Raw genomic sequence first — 19,298 nt, forward strand, 5'->3', positions numbered from 1 at the left:
AAGACAATAGTCACCTGCTATTAAAATGGTAAAGTAATGACATGGTAAAGTAATGACAAAGTAATGCCTTTTCTTAGATAAAAGCTTTCTCCTTAACACACCTGCAGACATGCACGAAAAGTTAGTACGTGAGTGAAAGCACTTTTCCCATTGAAATTTGAGAGCCAGTGTTGTGATAATGTTTCATTCAACAGGTGCTGTTTGACAAACCACCTGTGTAGCTGGAGTGCATGGGTTTAGCTTGAAGTCAATGACTGTTGTATTGCGAACAACTTGTAGTTGGTCTAATTGGGGGTGCATTGCTAGAGTACATGAATTTAGTGTTAGTTGAATTACCACCACATAAAGACACAAACACTGGACGAGCACTTACTGGCACAACTTTAATCTGACGAACAATATTTTGAATGTCCAATGTTTCTATGTTCTTGTGTTGGGGTCATTCATTTTTTAAGTTCATGTACTCTAGTAATGCACCGAGTCCAACTACAAGTTCTCTATCAACACAAGAAGGGACCTTTTTTTGTGTGAAATACTAAGAGCTCAAAGCAGCCGCACAAGCAGACAGCAACACAATATCACTCGGCAGGGGCAAGAGCTCTGCAGTGAACACAAAGTTGTCCAGAGTGATTAAAATGTGACATAAAGCTGCATGTTGTATGACTTGGAGAGCAGTGGCAGAGAGGTAATGAGGCATCTATATTGTCTAAAGTCACATACAGATTTTTTTACAATTCTAGGGTGGGTTTATTTTTTGGTGGTACGGAAAAATTGGAGAATTGAGAAATAAAAAAAAGCGAGTTCCCTAGAGTATAAGTTGCCTTAGAAAAAAAGTATCAGTATTAGTAGAATGAACATGCTTTTCTCTCCTGGTGATGCTAGATGTAAATCTTTAGTGTCGCCGCAGAGTGCATCATCATTAGCTGCTCATTTCCATGCAAGAAGCTCATTTGTCTACATCGACATTCCTAAATATTTGTAATATTCGTCTTTCCATGATACACAGTTCTCTTTTCCAACCAATGGACTGAAGTGCTTCCCATTTGAAATCATAGTAAGATAAGTTAAGCATGAATGTTGTCCTTTGAGCAACTGCCATCCAGTCCACAGCTTGTTTTGTGGTTTGATGTGACTGGTCAGAGCTAATCGATGCTCATCCTTAGTCATCCAGTTTTGTTGCAATGTCCCTGTAGCCAGTCTTTAACCCTTTCAACGTCACTGATGTATTGGTACGTTTCTGCATTTCTGTCCCGCCATGTTACTTTTGACATTCCTTTTGCCAGATAAGAATGGGAGAACCACACCAAGAGAGCAATTTCCGTTATCCGTGACATTTTTTAATTTCTGCACAATGAAAAAATAAATTGTTATTTTTATAATATTCGAGAAACAAAAACCCCGACGCTGGTTGTGCGTCACCTCCGAAAGAACCTGACACTAAAAGAGTCAAAGGAGTAATGACGTGGCATTTTCGAATTCTAATTTTTTAGGAGCGAAGCTCCTAAAAAATTATGTCCGTTGTCGCTGTCGTCGTCGTAGCTTCCCGTCGTGCACGCAGCGGGCATACCGACCGTGCACAGGTGTTGCGCTGCTCCGCAACCCCTCTCCGAGCAAGCGCATGGCGTCATGCGCAGAACCGTTCGCAGAGCGCGCGCGCGCAGGTGTTGCGCCACGCCGCTGTCGCTACACTTAGCACTGCAGTATGGATATAGTGAACTAGAATATCTTCAAAACATTCAAATACACTGTAGTATGGAGGAGCGTGAACGTAATTGTAAACGTTGTGACTCTGATCCTACACTTCGAGAACGAGACGCGGCAGCCCAATGGCAACGCCGCGAAGCTAACCCCGAGCTATGAGCACGAGAAGCAGCAGCACGCAGGCAGCGGCAGCAAGACCCCGAAGCGAAAGCTCGAGCAGCAGCTGTAATCATCCAAGGAGCTTCGCTCCATCATCAGCATTCACTTTGTGGATCGGCTGCCAATTTTTGTGTTAAATGAAGGTGTTGGACCTCGAAACCCTGGATATAATACTAGCAAGCCTCAAAGCACCCTAAATAATTTACTAACTTTATATGTAGTAACAGTGTATAAAGAAGGTGTATGTGTCATAATGCAGAAGATGGTCATATGAAAGCGGGACATCGTGAAGTTTTGACTCATTCACTCAATGGTCTGTTATGCTTCTACATAGGCTGTGCAGTAGCAGCATGGCCGACTAGCGAGTGAGCCGGAGCAAGTGTGAAAACGTTGCAATGTCCTGCGTCATGACATCATGAAACATACAGTAGGGAAAAAAAATATGATATTGTGGTTTTCAGTGAAAAATTCATTACCGATGATTCTAAGTTTTTAGTTGCTGTAATTTTTTCTTTAATGTCAAACGGGTGTGTGCTTCTACAGCCAAAGGGACAGGGATGCATAACATTTTGTTTACTGATGGTGTCGTAAAGCTCCACTTTCCACTTTGTTCATTTGATGGTGCTCACTATTGCCTACCTTACGAGTTTGTGTGTGAGTGGATGTCTGTATGCTTTTTCTTTTCTCTCCTTCTTTGATCTCTTAAGACAGATTAAACATGCACTAGTATGGCAAGCCTTTCACTCAGCTACATTCTCCAGTTATCATTAAACTTTCTCTCACCAGTGCGCTCATACTTTCACATACTGGTTGATGTATCCGGTTTTCTTGTAATACAGTCTTGGAATATGCAAGTTTTGTGCACGATGGGTAAGCTACTGTGGTTTAAATAACATATCTTGGCAGAAAGTGTTCAAGAGGCTATTGCCCAAGGTTAGTGGTTTTGCATAACGCAGTGCCAACTTTCTGAGCAGTTTAGCTTCTTGCTCCCAAAATGCAAATTATCATTTCTTTTTGTTCACTACTGTACACCTCCTGGGAAACGAAACCAATGCTTATTTGAAGAAAAGGTAGTATAGTAAATTATTTAGGGCACTCAGAGACTTGTCAGTATTATTTCTAGGTTTTTGAGGTCCAGTACCTTCAAAACAAAGAACGAAAAGGAAAAAAATGTAATGTCAGTACCCCTTGGTTGTTATTGGCAGCATCAAGTGTTTGCAATCTGTGCCTCGAATTCTGAAACATAACCTTGACTCCTTGAATCCTGCTTTTAAATCTAGTTGGATCCGTGAGACTGAGCTTATATTTACTTGTGTGAGGCCTGCCCTAATGGAAATTAATGTCAACAACTCTTGAAATCGTATGTAGGCTGCCCACATTTAAGCTGCTTTGCAGTAAAACATTGGGAAAAGAAAACAAAATGCCAGCATTGTATCTTCATGTCAGTGTGTGCAGCAAAGCAGGCTACGTTCAACAACGTCGACAGCAAAAGCTTCGGATAATACAGCATAGAAATTTTATTGTGGGTCTTTGGTGGTTGGATATTCTGTACAATGTCTGGTGTTGGTAAGCAGCCATGATCTTGTATTGTGTGACCTGCATGCTGCTAAGATTTAGAAAAAAAAACAAGGTGTGAGCCTTTACATAAGTAAATATGGTTCTACCTACATTCATGTAAATACTGTAGTCGACAAGAAACATGCTGCAGCTGTTGCACTTGTGTTGTTCCAGCGTTCTGCTGTTGTGTTCAGCTTGACATTTCTGTCATGCCAAGCAAAGAGAGAGAAAAAAAAAATTCAAACTTTTGATGCAAATTTCTCTTTAAAAGTTCCTGAGAGTAGTGTCTGAGCCTACACCATTGCAACTTAAAACACCACTTATTTAAATCCTTCTCACTTCCAAAAAATATGATTTATAGCTCCCTTGTAGGGCCCTGTAACAACTTTTTTTAAGACTGGTGTTCCAGCTCTAGTTCTGTTTATGTGAAAGTGCTAATTGCCAAACAGTAATGAAAATTGGTACATGCAAATATGTTATTCAACCAAAAAGTTCCAAGAAGATACCAGGAAATGACAGGCTATCCTCAACTCAACTTTTGGCAGCTTCAATTATCACATTTCACCCTTTCAACCACATTCGCCATGCTACAAAGCAAAGCATCACAGACCTGTAGAGGTAGTCAATGTGCCATGATGGCCAAACATGCTCAGTGAGCAAACTCAAATTGGTTGCCAATAGTTGATGTGCAAGTGTGAGCGTGCACTGCCAAGAAGCACGAACGCTAAATCAAGTTGTGTTAAACTGTCTCGGCAAAGTTTGCATGATTTTGGAGGTATAAAATTGTCGGAAATGGCATTATGGCTTTTTAGTGTTGTTGAATGGGAGCCTGAGTAGAGGTATGCCAAGAGTAGAGCACATGCACAGCAGTAACAGCTGGCTCTGCATTTAAACTATACATGTGTCTCTAGGGCTGGTACTAACGGAAACTGCTTGTGACACACAAAGCCTGTTGCTGGCTGCTTGCCCAAAGGGTACGACCATCTGAGAGCCATTTTAGACTACACCTGATAATAGGGATGGAAATAGTGAGTGAACCAAGTATCATCACTTGTAAAACTTGCTTTGTATATCTTGTGTGTAGTGTGCACTCTAAATGATGGCTGTAAGACTTATGTTCTTCTTGCACAGTAATTGTGATAGCATACAAACATCAAGTGCACATAATATTCTTATCCAATGTTTATAGCCTTAGTGTGGGACATGCCACATTTACAGAAATGCTGCAATGTGGCAGTCTGACAGTGCCGCGTAAGTTTTCTAGGGTTCGTTGCAAGGTCTCTTTAATATAATGGCTTGAAAGCTGTTACATAGTTGGGAAGCAGCCTAAAACACCACTGGCATGATTAAAATTTTTGCTGTTACAAAGGGTGGTTTTATAGCTGCTTTAATGTATGGCTTGAAAACTGTCGCTGTTGAATCAGGACTTTATCAAATAAGTTTCATAATGCAAAGATCAGCTTTGCACTAATGTGACATTAAAATGGCACATGACAAAGTAGGACAGCGGAATAAGGAGGCTTGTAGAGCATGCGTCATGTCACAGAAACATATGGGAACAGTGGAATGCAATTAACTGTGGCCTTATTGAAACAGGTTGTGTGCCTGCTTAGGATGTGAATGGTTTGAATATTGCACATATGGAGTTCTGGATGTAGTGCGGTGGGCCTTTTTAGTTGCAGTAATCATCATTATAGGGTCATTCCACGCGAATTGTCCCAGCCGAAAAAGAGACCATTATTGATTTTCTTGAAAAAAATTGGGCTAGATGGCTGTTGTGTGAATAAGGTTTCACCAAAGTATTTTTGTCAAAAAAAGTTTTTGATCACGTGAGCGCTCTTTGAAGTTTCCGCAAAGAAGCAATAGTTGGTTGGAGGTAAATTTTTTTTATTCAAGTGTGAAACTAGGTGTAATAACAAATTTTATTTTAGAGCATTCTAGGGGCATTATTCTTTCATATAATTTAATAACTGAATGCATTTTAGAATTAATTGGGTTTATTTGGCTCAGTAAAAAAGCAAGAAATGTTGTGTTTACAGAAATTTTTTCGCATAAACTGCACAAAATTTTCAACTACAATATTTTTTCTTCCTTTTTGCATGTTGCTATAGTGTATGCTAAAAATAATTTGAAATTCTTAAGGCACATATTTTTTTAGAAAAACACCTCCAAAGTTGGCAAAAAATGAATCGTTTGCGAGATTCAGGCCGCATTAAAACCTTCAGGCCCTCCAGATAAAAATATGTCAGATAGCTCTATATGCGTACCGACCTCTCAGCTTGTGATATAGAAATTTTTATTCGGGTAAATTTTGTTTGAAGGAGAAAACATTTTGGTGTCAGCAACCAATATCACCAGTAGGCACTGCATACGTGCCGCCGCTCTCCTCGTCGTCTGCTCGTTGTCGGCTGCGCGTCGCGGCAGACGGCGGCTAGTACATGGGGTGATAATTTTTAAGATTTATGGAATTTTTAAAAATTGCCTGTAGCAGATATCATAATTCTAGTCCTTGAGCTGGATTGTTCACAGAGGCGAACAATACTTCCACGAGAAATCGAAACGCATATTGAACTAATTAATAACTGCTAATTAACTACTTTCTGGTGCATATTGCAATTAATTACTTTCTGGCACATATTGCAACTTATGAATTGTATCCGCCGAGTTTGAAAGACACATTCACTTGAAATGAATTTCCAGGATGACACCAATTTTGAGATATTTCGTAAAGTGTTCGACGAAATAGGTGGGCATTCCGATTACTTTTGTGCTTCAATGCATAGATGAGCATTTTGTTAAATAAATTGCAGTTTCGTCCGAAAGTCAAAACGCACTAATTTGCTATGGCAATCGATGCTTCGACTTTTGGGCAAAACTGCAATTTAATTAACAAAATGCCTATCTATGCATTGAAGCACAAAAGTAACCGGAACGCCCACCTATTTCGTCCTATACTTTAGGAAATAATATCTCAAAGTTGGTGTCATCCTGGAAATTAATTTCAAGTGGATGTGTCTTTCAAGTTAGGTGGCTACAATTTGTGAATTGCAATATGCGCCTTAAGGTGATTAATTAGGAAGTAATTAGCAGTTTGTTAATTAGTTCAATATGCATTTCGATTTCTCGTGCAAGTATTGTCCGCCTCTGAACAATGCAGCTCAAGAACTAGAATTATAATATCTGCTACAGGTGATTTTTTAAAAATTTCATAAATCTTAAAAATGATCACCCCATTTACTAGCCGCCGTCTGCTGGGCGGCAGATGGCGACGCGCAGCCGACAGCGAACAGATGACGAGGGCAGCGGCGGCACGTACACAGTGCCCACTGGTGATATTGGTTGTTGACTTCAAAAAAATGTTTTCTCGCTTCAAACAAAATTTACTTGAATAAAAATTTCTAAATCACAAGCTGAGAGGTCAGTGCGCATATTGAGCTATCTGATATATTTTTATCGGGAGGGCCTGAAGGTTTAAATGTGGCCTGAATCTCGCAAACAATTCATTTGTTTTGCCAACTTTGGAGGTGTTTTTCTAAAAAAATAGATGCCTTAGAATTTCAAATTATTTTTAGCATACACTGTAGCAACATGCAAAAAGGAAGAAAAAATATTGTAGTTGAAAAATTTGCGCAGTTTATGCAAAAAAATTTCTGGAAACGCAACATTTCTTGCTTTTTTACTGAGCCAAATAAACGCAATAAATTCTAGAATGCATTCAGTTATTAAATTATATGAAAGAATAATGCCCCTAGAATGTTCTAAAATAAAATTTATTACACCTAGTTTCAGACTTGAACAGAAAAGTTTACCTCCAACCAACTATTGCCTCTATGCGGAAACTTCAAAGAGCGCTCACGTAATCAAAAAATTTCTTGCAACAAAAATACTTTGGTGAAACCTTATTCACACAATAGCCATTTAGCCCAATTTTTTTCAAGAAAATCAACGATGGTCGCTTTTTGGGCTGGGACGTTTCGCGTGGAATGACCTGAAACGTTAATGATTTATTATTTTGGCAGAAGACTTAGCTAGGGGGCTATGACTTGGCAGGCTCTTTGCTTTCTAATTGTATTTCAATTTTTCATTTTAAGAGGTTTTTTGCCAGTTATATTTGGCATAATAAGGTAATATTCAATATTTTAAGCTGCTTAACTTACATCTTTTCATTGATTATCCTTTGGCAGAAGCTCATCATTATGACCCTGTGATTTTTTAGGAGGCCCATCTCAGTAGGGGTGTTTAAACGTACAGCTTTCCAAGTTATTAATAATCTCGTGGGAGCATTGACCAATGCGACGGTCAGTGCCATGTCATGGAGCACATCTGCAAAAGTAGTGAGTGTAGGCGCATGTGGCGCAGAGCATCTTCCTGTCGAGCATCGTCTGCTAGGCTATTCCAATGTGCTTGTTGTAGTCCCTGCTAGTTATCCACTTCCAATGCAAGCACAAATGCACCCACACGTTTTTATGCGAGTGCCCTGCTAGTTATCCGCTTCCAATGCAAGCACAAATGCACCCACACGTTTTTATGCGAGTTCCACGTAACTCCCATTTGCTGCGATTTACTGTCGTTAAGCTGATAAGCAGTACGGGTTATGTCGCGCTGAATGGAATAGCCTAGCAGATGGTGTTCGGACAGGAGGACACTTTGCACGCGTGCACCTACTCTCACTACTTTTGCAGATGCGCTTCATGACACTGTGCTGACCGTCATGCCGGTCGATGCTTCTGCGAGAATATTAAAATCTTGTAGAGCTGTGCTTGTAGGATAGGGCGGGGGGCAAAGGCTACCTGCTACTGAGCTGCCTGACTAAAGTAATCCCATAATGGGGGGGGGGGGGGGGGGGAGTGTTGGCCTCTCTGCCTTGTCCACTTGTTATGCCACTTTTTCTTTCTTTTTGTCATTTTGGTTACACTGTTTTTGTTCTAAATGCACCACTGCATGTCAGCCTACCAGCCACCCTGACTGTTCTAAATACTTACAAAGTTTGGAATGCTTACCTGCAGAATACTAACCTTCTTTTTTTTTGCTCCTGTATAGTGAGTGCTTCACAATTGTTAGGCAACACATGTTCCTTGAATGGCGAAGCACGTCTTTTCTTTTTGTCGTGCTGCATCAATTTGGAGCATTTGTTTGTGACTGATGAAAGCGTCCATTTGCTGATAGGGGTTGAACAATGGAAGTGTGACATTGATTGTTGCTTTTGAATAAGTTTACCTCATCGATTCACATCATTTAATGTAAAAGGCAGTCATCATGAGAATGTTAAGTATTTAACAAAAGATAGGGAGGCAAGCGTGAATAAGAAAGTGGGGCTACAACACTCTTTTGATTGTGTGTTACTGGGGTAAAAAAAAAAGAGGGGGGGGGGGGTGGAGTGAGGAAAGGTCTACAAGTTATAGTAAAAGTTTAATTTACACCAGTGCTTAGACAGCATACAGTAACTGGGCGCCTAATAAGATGTTACAAGTACAATGTTTGATTTATTCCAAATGTACAAATTTTCTTGCAGCAATTTATGCGAATTTACTTTGATGTTGCCTCATAAACCTGATTGTACAGTAAATGACCACTGTATTTGTTCATCGAAAAGTAAGAAAAAAAATCTGAATTGTTTTATCATGTTCCTGAAATGCATAGTGCATGCAGCTGTCAGGCATGCAACACTGTAGTACTTGTCTAACCAGACTTCAGCTTAACAGCTTTCTTTTTGCATCTGGGATCAGGGTCATAAAATTATCTTTACCCAAGTGTACTTTGTGCACTGCTACCACCTTGTTTATTGTCGCAATGTCCTTTATTGGTCGTATTATTGACTGGTGCATGTTGTCTGCCAGTTGGACACACAGTGCCATTGCACAAACATTCTGCGAGTGTGGCCCCCATTCTTTTGTTTTATTTTTGACACATGCTTTGTTTTCCGGCTTTGCATTCTTTTTGTTTGATATCCATGGAAGACCGCCCAGGTAGGCTGTTACTAAATCGTTCTCTCTTGTCTCTGGTTATTCAGAACAAAATGGCCAAGATGGAGGTGGCAAAACGGGTCCAGGGAATGCAAGACAGTGTGTGGTGAGTTCCAGAGCAACCATTTTTTAACATGTGATAATGACAAGCCCTGTGGCTAATGGCACAGTCCAGAAAGAACAACTCTGGGAGTGTGCAGAATAGAGAGATAAACTTTATTCTGTGTAATGATGAAAGGATTAAAGCTTTTATGTAAGAATGAGGTAACCGAATTTTGCATTGCCAAGTGAAAAATTTTATCTGGTGCTCTCATTCTTGTGTGCATCCATGGCTGAACCTCCTCCTGCAATTATTTTCCAGTCATTATGAGCAGAAAATTGAGAACAATGAATGAATGAATGGGTTATTCAGTCAAGGTATATATGTAACTTAGTTGAGCATTTAATTTGTTGTTTCTTTTATTGCAGTAGCAATTATATGGACACTCCAAGCGCATTTCTGCCGTCACCATGATGTTCCGTATTAAGTCCAACGGCGATAAAATCGTCGACGCGCGCCGTATGCTGTATGTGCGAGTGAAAGTGCGCGAGGGATGCGCACTTTCACGGAGAGCGAACGCACGGCAAAGAGCAAAAGCGATTTCTTCCAACGTGCGAAATGCTGTGGGGGGATGGGAGGGAGGGGAGGTGACGTTTAGCTGCGGCACCAAATGCATATCTTGCGACCGGGCGCAAGGGGAACTAGCGACTCAATCTCCCACGCGAAAGGAGGAAAGTGGGAAGGCAGCGCGGGAGGGAGGGTGTGCGGCTTCTACTCTGCCAGCAACTGCGTACTTGTATTTTGCACGGCTGAGGGCTGTCGTGCACACCGTATCTTGAAAGTGATCTCCACATGGCTCTTTCCTTTGTATGCGCTGTGCTTTCGCTGCTCAGTTTCCCTTGAAGTGATAGACCGCACGAACCTTCGCTCGCTGCTGCCGCCGTGCTTGCTCATGCCAGCGTTTTGTCAGTGGTTGTCTGTGGTCATCGAGTGTGATCTATTCATGTTTGCTTGTGTGCGCTCACACCATGCTTGTTAATTCAGTTAGTAAGCAAATATGTGCAAGTTTATCCAGCCAATAAAAATACTATCCTTACTCCGGATAGCTCTCTACTAGTAAATCGCAATTGATGCTTCGCCTTTCGGGCAAAACTGCGACTTTTTAAAGGGCAACTGCAACAAAATTTGACTTTGGCTAGATTGGTTGTAAATAAGTATATAGTATATTACTATCAAAGCAATAAGGACAAAGATGCAGGGCTCGTAATCGTCTCATTTTCTTAGTAACAGTTTTTGAATAGCACCTAAGCAGATGACGCATGCACCTGGTGGTTACTGGATATGATGCAAATCCCAGTCCATGACCTCCGAGATTTTCAGCACGCCGTGTGCATCGCCTACTCTCGGAGGTCATGCAGAGGAGCTGCGCTGGTTCTCAGTATTGCAGGTACGGCTTCATTATTGGCAAGCAGTAATGGCGGCATTTCTTTATAGTTTTGGTATCAGTAACATGTATTTTTGTGAGCCTTTTGTGATGCATCCACTCATATTTTAAGTGCAAGATTTTGCATGGACGCTGCTTTATATCTACTTCCTCTGAATCTAGGCTCTTATGTGATCCAAAATTTCGGTGCCGTTAACCTTTACAGTATACATTTTGCTCTTGGCTTGAGAATGACAAATGTTAATTTAACAATATAAGAAAATAAATGCAATGCATCTGCAGAGTCTGGTCAAACAAAAGTTATATCAGACACTTATGTTGGCAGCTGCAGACACCATCACATTAACCCCTTACTGCTTGAATTTTTATTTTCTTGTGAGAACATTAGACTGGCCTTTGTTTAGCTCAGATATGCCCAGACAAACCTCAATTTTAAAAAGAAATGCGTAGTTATTTTATAAGCAAAATTGGTCATGTGTCATATATTATACACCACGCAGTTATGGGTATACTTTGTGACCATACAGAAAGGCATCCGAATTGCAAAAAACCTGAAAGTCAGGCTGTTGCTTGTTTTGAGCCATGGGCAAGCAACTGTTGAACGGGGGTTCAGCGTCAACCGCCAGATATCCGTAGAGAATTTGAGAGGTTTGTCATACATTTCACAGCGTATCATATGTGATGCAGTGGACAGGGCAGGTGGAATTTTAAATGTTCCTATAACAAAAGAACTCAGAAAAGCTGTGTCTGCAGCGACTCAGGATTACGGTGCACACTTGGAATCGGAAGAGAAACGGTACCAGGAAAACTCAAAGCAGACAAAAAGGCGCACAATCATGCAAGAAGTTGAAGGGTTGCAAACAAAGAAAAGAAGCTTGAGGCAGTTGTTACCGATTTAACGGCCTCTGCAGATGGATATGCAGAAAAGGCTGAGAGAACTGGTGACATCACGCACGTGGTGAAATCAAACAGTTTAAGACCACAAAAGCGAAGGCTGAAGAACTCGGCAGCATTAAGACGCAAATATAAAATAAACAAAGACCTGCCCTGAGCTTCAGAATTTCATCTAGTCGAATGAAACTGTACGTGCACTAAGTGAAATCACTTTCCTTTGTTCTGTCCAATAAAATGTAACGTGTCAACTACCGTATTAAATATTCAAATTTTTTGAAAGGTCCTTGAAAAGTCCTTGAATTTTTTTCTTGGAAACCTGCACACACCCTGAAGCATAAAAACGATCAACCCTTAATTATTAAGTCATTAAAAGATGGAAACATAAATTTTATTTTTTCATAGTTTTCCGTGGTGTCCACATTTGTGGGCCATAACCCTGAAAAAATGTTGCACTGTACTTTCCAGTTCGCTTAGCTAGCTAAGTGGGACAAAACATTTTTCCTGTGATTCTTCCTTGATATTCTAAACATTTGCAATGTACTTTTTGTGGTAAAGATGAAAACAATCATTCTGAGCCGACAGGCACAAAAACATGTGGCATTTTCGGCAGCGAATTTGGCTCTTTGCTGCGCATCCCTCACGGCGGCAACGCTATGCATTTGGTGTGCACACGTGCTCCGGCTAGTGATCGTACCCGTCATACCTAATGGCAGCGGTCGGAAGTGACTGCGGTGTGGCCTTCTCGACAACGGGCTTAGAGCTGTTATTGCTTGGCTTACCTCGCTTTCTTGGAGCATTTCTGTTGCAAGTGATCGGGCTGTTTGCAATGTCTGTTTGGATTGCCATCCTGTCCGAGGTGTTTCTCTGTAGGAGCCTCTCAGCACTTGCGTTCCTGAGGTACTCTAACCAGCTGTTGCTCAGCACAAAACACAGGAAATGAGGAATCACCATCACGGGCCACTGTATGCGTCACATCACGTCTTACTCCGCACATTCATCATCCGAGAAATCTGCATCGGATACGTCGCCATTTTGAATTTTCGCGAAACGTTCATTGACAGTCTGGTCATCAACCTTCCTTCTCTCTACCGCATGCTTAGAAATGCCTGAAAAAAATATGAGGTTTACATTATTTTAGCCTAGGGACGTCATGTGCTGTACAAGGTGGCTCGCTCGGAAAGGCGGCTTTGAGGCGCCCTGTCCACAAACGTGAACACTAACTTTCCGTAGTTGCATGCGGCACTCTTACCCTTGGTACTCCAAGAAAAGATAGTATTTGACAATCACGAAACATTGATTTTTACAAATAAATGGCTTTTGGGTGTTTTTAATAATGGTAATACTATGAAAACAAAGACGACAAGCTACTTTCGGTTTGCATCGTAAAAGCTTGAAGCAGTCATTTTCCTGTGCCTTCTGATCATTATTTCGTATGTCTTCAGGGTGATGGCGCCACTAGTCAAATAGAGAAAGGAAAGGCACGTTCGCCCTTGCTTTTCAAATCACAGTTTTCAATCTGTATTTGGAACTATGCGAATGCAAAGTTGGTGTCCACGTTTGTGGACACGGGGCCTGAAGGGGATATTATCACCCTGTCCACTGCGAGCAGTTTGAATTCCAGAATGATTGCGTGGTCATTGCAGTTGCAATTTTCTCTATGGCTAAGCAATATTCAAACATGAAACAAATGGTGAAGTTTTTACGATGGCAGGTCAAGGTCTGACAGAGTGTGTACAGTGTGTCACTGGGGGGGGGGAGCACAGTTCCTACTTTGTCAATAGTGGCAGTGGGTAATGCATGTAGTACATACATTTCTTAAACATTAGCTTATAGTTTTGTTATATGCCCTTACATGCATTTGACATAAAACATTGGCTTGCGTTTGTGATTATGCCTTGCATAAAAATGTGAGATGCCCATTCTTCAATATTTCTTGCATTTTCCACATGCCAGGGTGGAGTTCATTCAGCTTGCTCAGGAAACGAAGCCCATTAATCTGGGTCAAGGGTTCCCTGACTTCCCTCCACCAGACTTCGTTGTTAAAGCCCTCCAGGAAGCCGCTGCAGGCAACTTGCTTCATCAATACACACGAGGATATGTGAGTAGCTGTCATCACTACAGCAGCTTCCACGAACAGCTTTTCTTTTTTTTTTCCATACTTCGTGTGATCATAGTGTTACCATTGCATTCTGAGATATGGTCAGTTCCATGTGTTCAACCAAATTGGCGGTATCGCGTATTTCTCTAAACTTGGTGCAACAAGTTTTCCTTTCTGAATTGACCCCAAGAACGCCCAGCAAGAATGCAGTGTTTTGTTGTCTGTTACCCAGAGCTGGAATGTTGGAAATAATACCGTGTATAGGCCCCGATAGGCTGATCATCATTATGGCAAGTGTACGCATTGGCTCATTAGACTAGGCTAGCATAGAGGAACCTGTATTCCTGTAGGAGGATGCAGGCAAGAGGATAGCTCATACATTTGTCTTATATTTGGTACATGTGAATGGATTTGCAGTGGTGTAAAAAGAGTAAGACTGGTTTATTTTTAAGCATTGTTTTTAATGCTCATTACCTATCGGGTATGATGACATACCGTTTTGCCATCTACCGCCACTGCCCGAGTGATGGGTAAAGTTGGATCACGTGGGGCAGGTCTGCTTCAGCAGCATAGAGCTCCAAGTTTTTCATCATATGGACACGGAATCTGGCCGGTTATAGTGATTTTTTTTTTGCATGAGAGAGTTTTTTTCTTTTTATTCAACTGTTTGTATGCTATATATAAAAAAAATGAGTTTTTCTGTGCCATTTTATCAAACTTTGTTGTGTGCCTGTATGGCAGCTGCCTGTGTAGCTGCCTGTATGGCAGCTACTCTGCAGAAATGAATGAAAGCGCCAGCTTCTTTGGAACATGAGCTGTCTATAAAACCTGATGGCTTGGTGTGGAAGAGCAAATACTTATATCGTGATTTGACTGTGTGTGTGTGTGTATATATATATATATATATATATATATATATATATTATGAAAGAAATGCTCACACGTTTAACAACAACAAAAATACTATCATTTTACTGACGTTTCGGCCGGTGGTCCGGCCTTCATCAGAGTGAATGAGAATACACAAGACGTTCGTTCCCAAGGTGTCGGGAAGTCACGTGGAAAGCACATGTGGCTCCAAACAATGTGTAAGAGGAAAAAACAAGATAAACAGCAAAAATACCCGTTTTTTTTAAACGAGGCACTAACAGATGCAGAGAACACGACACGTGGATGGCTGTGATGAGTCACGGAGGTGGACGCGTGGTCCTCACCGTCAAAGAAGCGGGGGGAAAAAAAAAAAGAGAGAAAAAATTGGTGGCGGAAGGGGGAAAAAAAGGGAGGAAAACACATGTGGGTGGCTTTGATGAGCCGCCTCTAAGGCAGCGCGTTGAAAGACGCCCTCCTGAAGCAGAAATACCCGGCAAAAATAATTGATGATGCTGTAAACAGAGCTGGCGAGCTCAACTGTGCCGACATACTTGAAGCTAAACTACCTGATAGTGAACAAAGCACAAATCTAATCCTTACCCACTCTGCGTCGGTGCCCAAGGTTTCAGCGATTCTTAGAAAGCACCATAATATACTTGCACAAAGCGATCGCCTTAAGCGCATATTTGTGGAACCGCCCCGCGTCGTGTATAGGAGAAATAAAAATTTACGCGACAGTTTGACAAAGTCAACCTTAAACCCAAGACGTGGCACAGGCTGTATGCCTTGCAACAAATCACGTTGCCAGGTTTGTCCTCACATGAGGACAACACAGAAAGCAACCAGTACCGCGTCCAACTTCTCAGTTCAAATAAAAGGAAACTTTACACGTGACACCGCCAATGTGATCTATCTTCTTGAATGTACAATTTGTAGTCAACAGTATATTGGTCAGATGGAGACACCTTTCAGGATACGATTTAATAACCACAGGTCACACACAAAATCTCTTTTGAACCTTCCCGTATCCAAACATGTCAACCTTCCCGGTCACTCTTTCAATGACTTAAAGGCGACAATATTGGAATCAGGCTTTCGCTCACACCACGACCGGGAAATTCGCGAGTCCTATCTTATCTATAAGTTTAATACCACTGCCTCGGGTATTAATGAAAGCAAAGGGAAACTCACGTCCTTGCCTTCTGATTAGACAAATGTGGTTATAGCCGAAAGTTAATTCCTTGTAGTCTAACCGCAACGCATATAAGACGGTCTTGCTTCATGCTGGCACGTCCGCATATCCTCTCTCTTTTTCACTCTGGAGACGTTATTGTGTCGCATGCCCCCTTCGCACGGCGTGTCTGCCGTGGAGTGTCTTCTTATCTTAAACGATGGTGGTCCCTCGGGACTGGGGAACGCGCTGCCTTAGAGGCGGCTCATCAAAGCCACCCACATGTGTTTTCCTCCCTTTTTTCCCCCTTCCGCCACCAATTTTTTTTCTCTTTTTTTTTTCCCGCTTCTTTGACGGTGAGGACCACGCGTCCACCTCCGTGACTCATCACAGCCATCCACGTGTCGTGTTCTCTGCATCTGTTAGTGCCTCGTTTTAAAAAAACGGGTATTTTTGCTGTTTATCTTGTTTTTTTCCCCTTACACATTGTTTGAAGCCACATGTGCTTTCCACGTGACTTCCCGACACCTTGGGAACGAACGTCTTGTGTATTCTCATTCACTCCGATGAAGGCCGGACCACCGGCCGAAACGTCAGTAAAATAATAGTATTTTTGTTGTTGTTAAATGTGTGAGCATTTCTTTCATAATATTTTCACCGGGTTCAGCGCAAACTCCTAATTGACTATATATATATACATACATACACACACACACGCGCGCACACACACACACACACACACACACACACACAAACAAAATATACATGAAACGGGATATAACTAAATAATGGATATAACGAAGTAAGGTAACGAAATCGCCATTGAGATTCATAGTGCAGTGCTTTCAATAATGGCCTAAGGCTTTTTCTTTTCACATTGGTTAACATCTATAGCCCAGGTGTCATGAACGCATGTCTTTCACAAAAAGTCAACATACGTCTAAAATAAGCACCTTCACTTTGGACGTGTAACATAACACATTCAGGATGGTGAATAAAAATTCTGGCCAGTTATAATTTGCTCGGCACAGTGCCTTTTCCCATCAATAGAAAGTTTTAGATTAGGGGCGTGTTCTTGTACGCGTTCCAAAATAGAACGGAGGCGGTCCGTTCCATCGAGCTGCACACGATTGGTCAATTTGAACCGTGAGCCGCACACGATTGGTCAATTTGAACCGTGACGATCAAATTCACCAATCGTGTGCGGCTCGATGGAACGGACCGCCTCCGTTCCATTTTGGAACGCGTACAAGATCGCGCCCTAGGGCTGCTAGGGGTGGCTGGCATACCCAAGAAATAGGAGCTGGGTCACTGCGCACGTGCAGAACCCAACGTGTGCTTGGATTCTTGGGGCGGCCACTTAGAAGAAACATTACTGCCCCAAAGATGTCTTGTTGCTTCCGCCATAAACGAGAATTTCCGTGAAGCAAAATGAGATGAGGGTAGCCAAGACATGCTTTCAGGAAATGATAGGCATTGGATGTGCCAGCATTGTCCCATTCTTCAATCTCGTGGCAGCATTTCACAATGCATGTTACGTCATCCTGCTTCAGAAAGTGAAGGCGATTAACCGCCGACCGCAATGAATCTGGTCACATTGCACTTCTGCAGCGAACATGCTGTACCAGATGGCAAAATTTCTAGCCTCGTGGATTGCTTTGGCTGTGCTTTAATTGCAATCTATGCATGTATACATTGCTTCCTGTCAACAAAGACCTTTGGCATGTAAAGAACTATCTTTGATGAAAAAGTATTTATTTTATTTGTCATTTTATGGTTAGCTTTATATATTTAGGTAGGGGTGTGCGAATATTCGAAAATTTTTAATACCACCGAATATTAAATTTTTAATATTCGTATTCGATTCAAGAACTAGCTATTCGAAAATTCTCGATTATTCAGTAGAGTACGAATCTTCAAAACAAATTGGATATATTTCTGGCTGTGCAGGAGCAAACACGGATCTTAGTATACGTTTCTCTCTAACGTAAGAATATGTGTGTGATTTGGTACTGAATTTTGCGATAATTTCGTGCTGCTGGCGAAATTCCGCCTGTAAAGTGCGCTCAGCTACGGGACGTGGAAATTTTGCAGGAAAGCCAGCCTCTCAGTAGCAATAGGCACAGGTTTGTGGACAGCGAGTTAGCTTTTTTGTTACTGCTAGAAACGTGCTTACTTTTGGGGACTGTTCGAATGTTTTATTTGAAGACGTAGCAGTTGCAAAATTTATTGTGATACATTAAATTATAGCCTGATCACTGGTGTTCCAAATGGATGTTAAGCAGTAATGATTGCTCAGACAGTTTTTGAGAATTGGTATGTGAAACTTCAAAGAAACCTCTCATAAAACATGAAATAAAGTAATAATTTGCTATTTTTAGTATAAGTAAACGGAGCGTAAAAAAGATCTGAAATATATAAAATATGTGCCTGGCTCCTAGTTCCCAACTTTTGTAAGTCACACCATGCAAAAAAAAAAAAAAAGTAATTACGCAGATTTGTTGGCATCAATTCTAAACATTGTCATGCCCATGCTATGCAGGAAAGCAGTGGCTTTGCAAATGTGAAATTTGATAGGTTCCTATTGTGCAGGGAGCACTTGTTTTTTTACTCATTGCATCAGGTATCTGGTTCGTTCTTTACTGCATTCTTGAGGCTCACGAAGCAATAGTTGTCAGGTCAGGGACCATGCAGAAGCCTCCTCATACTTCATTATTGCATTTGATTAGCTTTTCTGTGCAAGCAAGCTGGTCTAGTGCGGTTTCACCTGGTGCTGGAGTCTCTACGTGCTTTGTTCAGTTTCTGTACTGTACTGTACGGTATTGTGGAATGTTGCACAATATTGTACAGTAATGAATAAGGGCACTTGCATAAGTGGTGTCCAAAGTGTAAGAGATTAGACTGCTAGTCAAGCTTCGGTCGAAGGTCGGTCTTAAATCGACTGCAAGGTACATGTACCTGGTAACGAAGCTTCCATGGAAGCCCATACGTTCGTCACATGGCAGTTCATTGGCAGCTCATAGGGCTTAGTGCCATCTGTGTGACGAGGAAACACTTCCAGCGGAACAAAAAATAAAGTGACATCATATCCTTTAAAAAAAAAAAAAAGTGACGTCATTTTTGCTGTCAAAGGTGAGAAATTTATTCAGGTGGCCTGCTTTTAGAGCAGTATTTTCAAATCTCCTGCAATCCGACTCGATGGCCCTTTCGAGCTTTTAGCGCAGAAAGTGATGCAGCAAAACCGAGCCGCACCGAACATTGATTCTTTGTGGGCTGAAGAAAGCTTTGGGTGCTGAGTGCTTGCTGCATTATTGTGTGCCAAGGCCATTGGCCAGCGCAGCTGATTGAAGACAGCGAAGTGAACATTTATCTGGCGGTCGTAACTTACTGCTTTTAACTGA

General features: G+C 41.5%; 1 protein-coding gene across 3 annotated transcripts in view; it reads left to right on the forward strand.

Annotated features, from left to right (window-relative positions):
- The window catches only part of LOC119436747 (kynurenine aminotransferase-like), a 131,815-nt gene that overhangs the window by 6,788 nt on the left and 105,729 nt on the right, over window positions 1-19,298 (forward strand). For 2 of the 3 annotated variants that reach the window (XM_037703731.2, XM_037703735.2), the window contains 2 exons: window positions 9,428-9,486; window positions 13,712-13,856. In XM_037703731.2, the coding sequence (XP_037559659.1) occupies window positions 9,428-9,486; window positions 13,712-13,856 (204 nt within the window). Of the gene's footprint in view, window positions 1-4,328; window positions 4,446-9,427; window positions 9,487-13,711; window positions 13,857-19,298 lie in introns of all 3 variants that reach the window. The other variant, XM_049659949.1, reaches the window with a different exon arrangement.

The sequence above is a fragment of the Dermacentor silvarum genome, chromosome 1, assembly GCF_013339745.2.
Source record: "Dermacentor silvarum isolate Dsil-2018 chromosome 1, BIME_Dsil_1.4, whole genome shotgun sequence".
In the NCBI taxonomy this organism is placed as follows: domain Eukaryota; kingdom Metazoa; phylum Arthropoda; class Arachnida; order Ixodida; family Ixodidae; genus Dermacentor; species Dermacentor silvarum.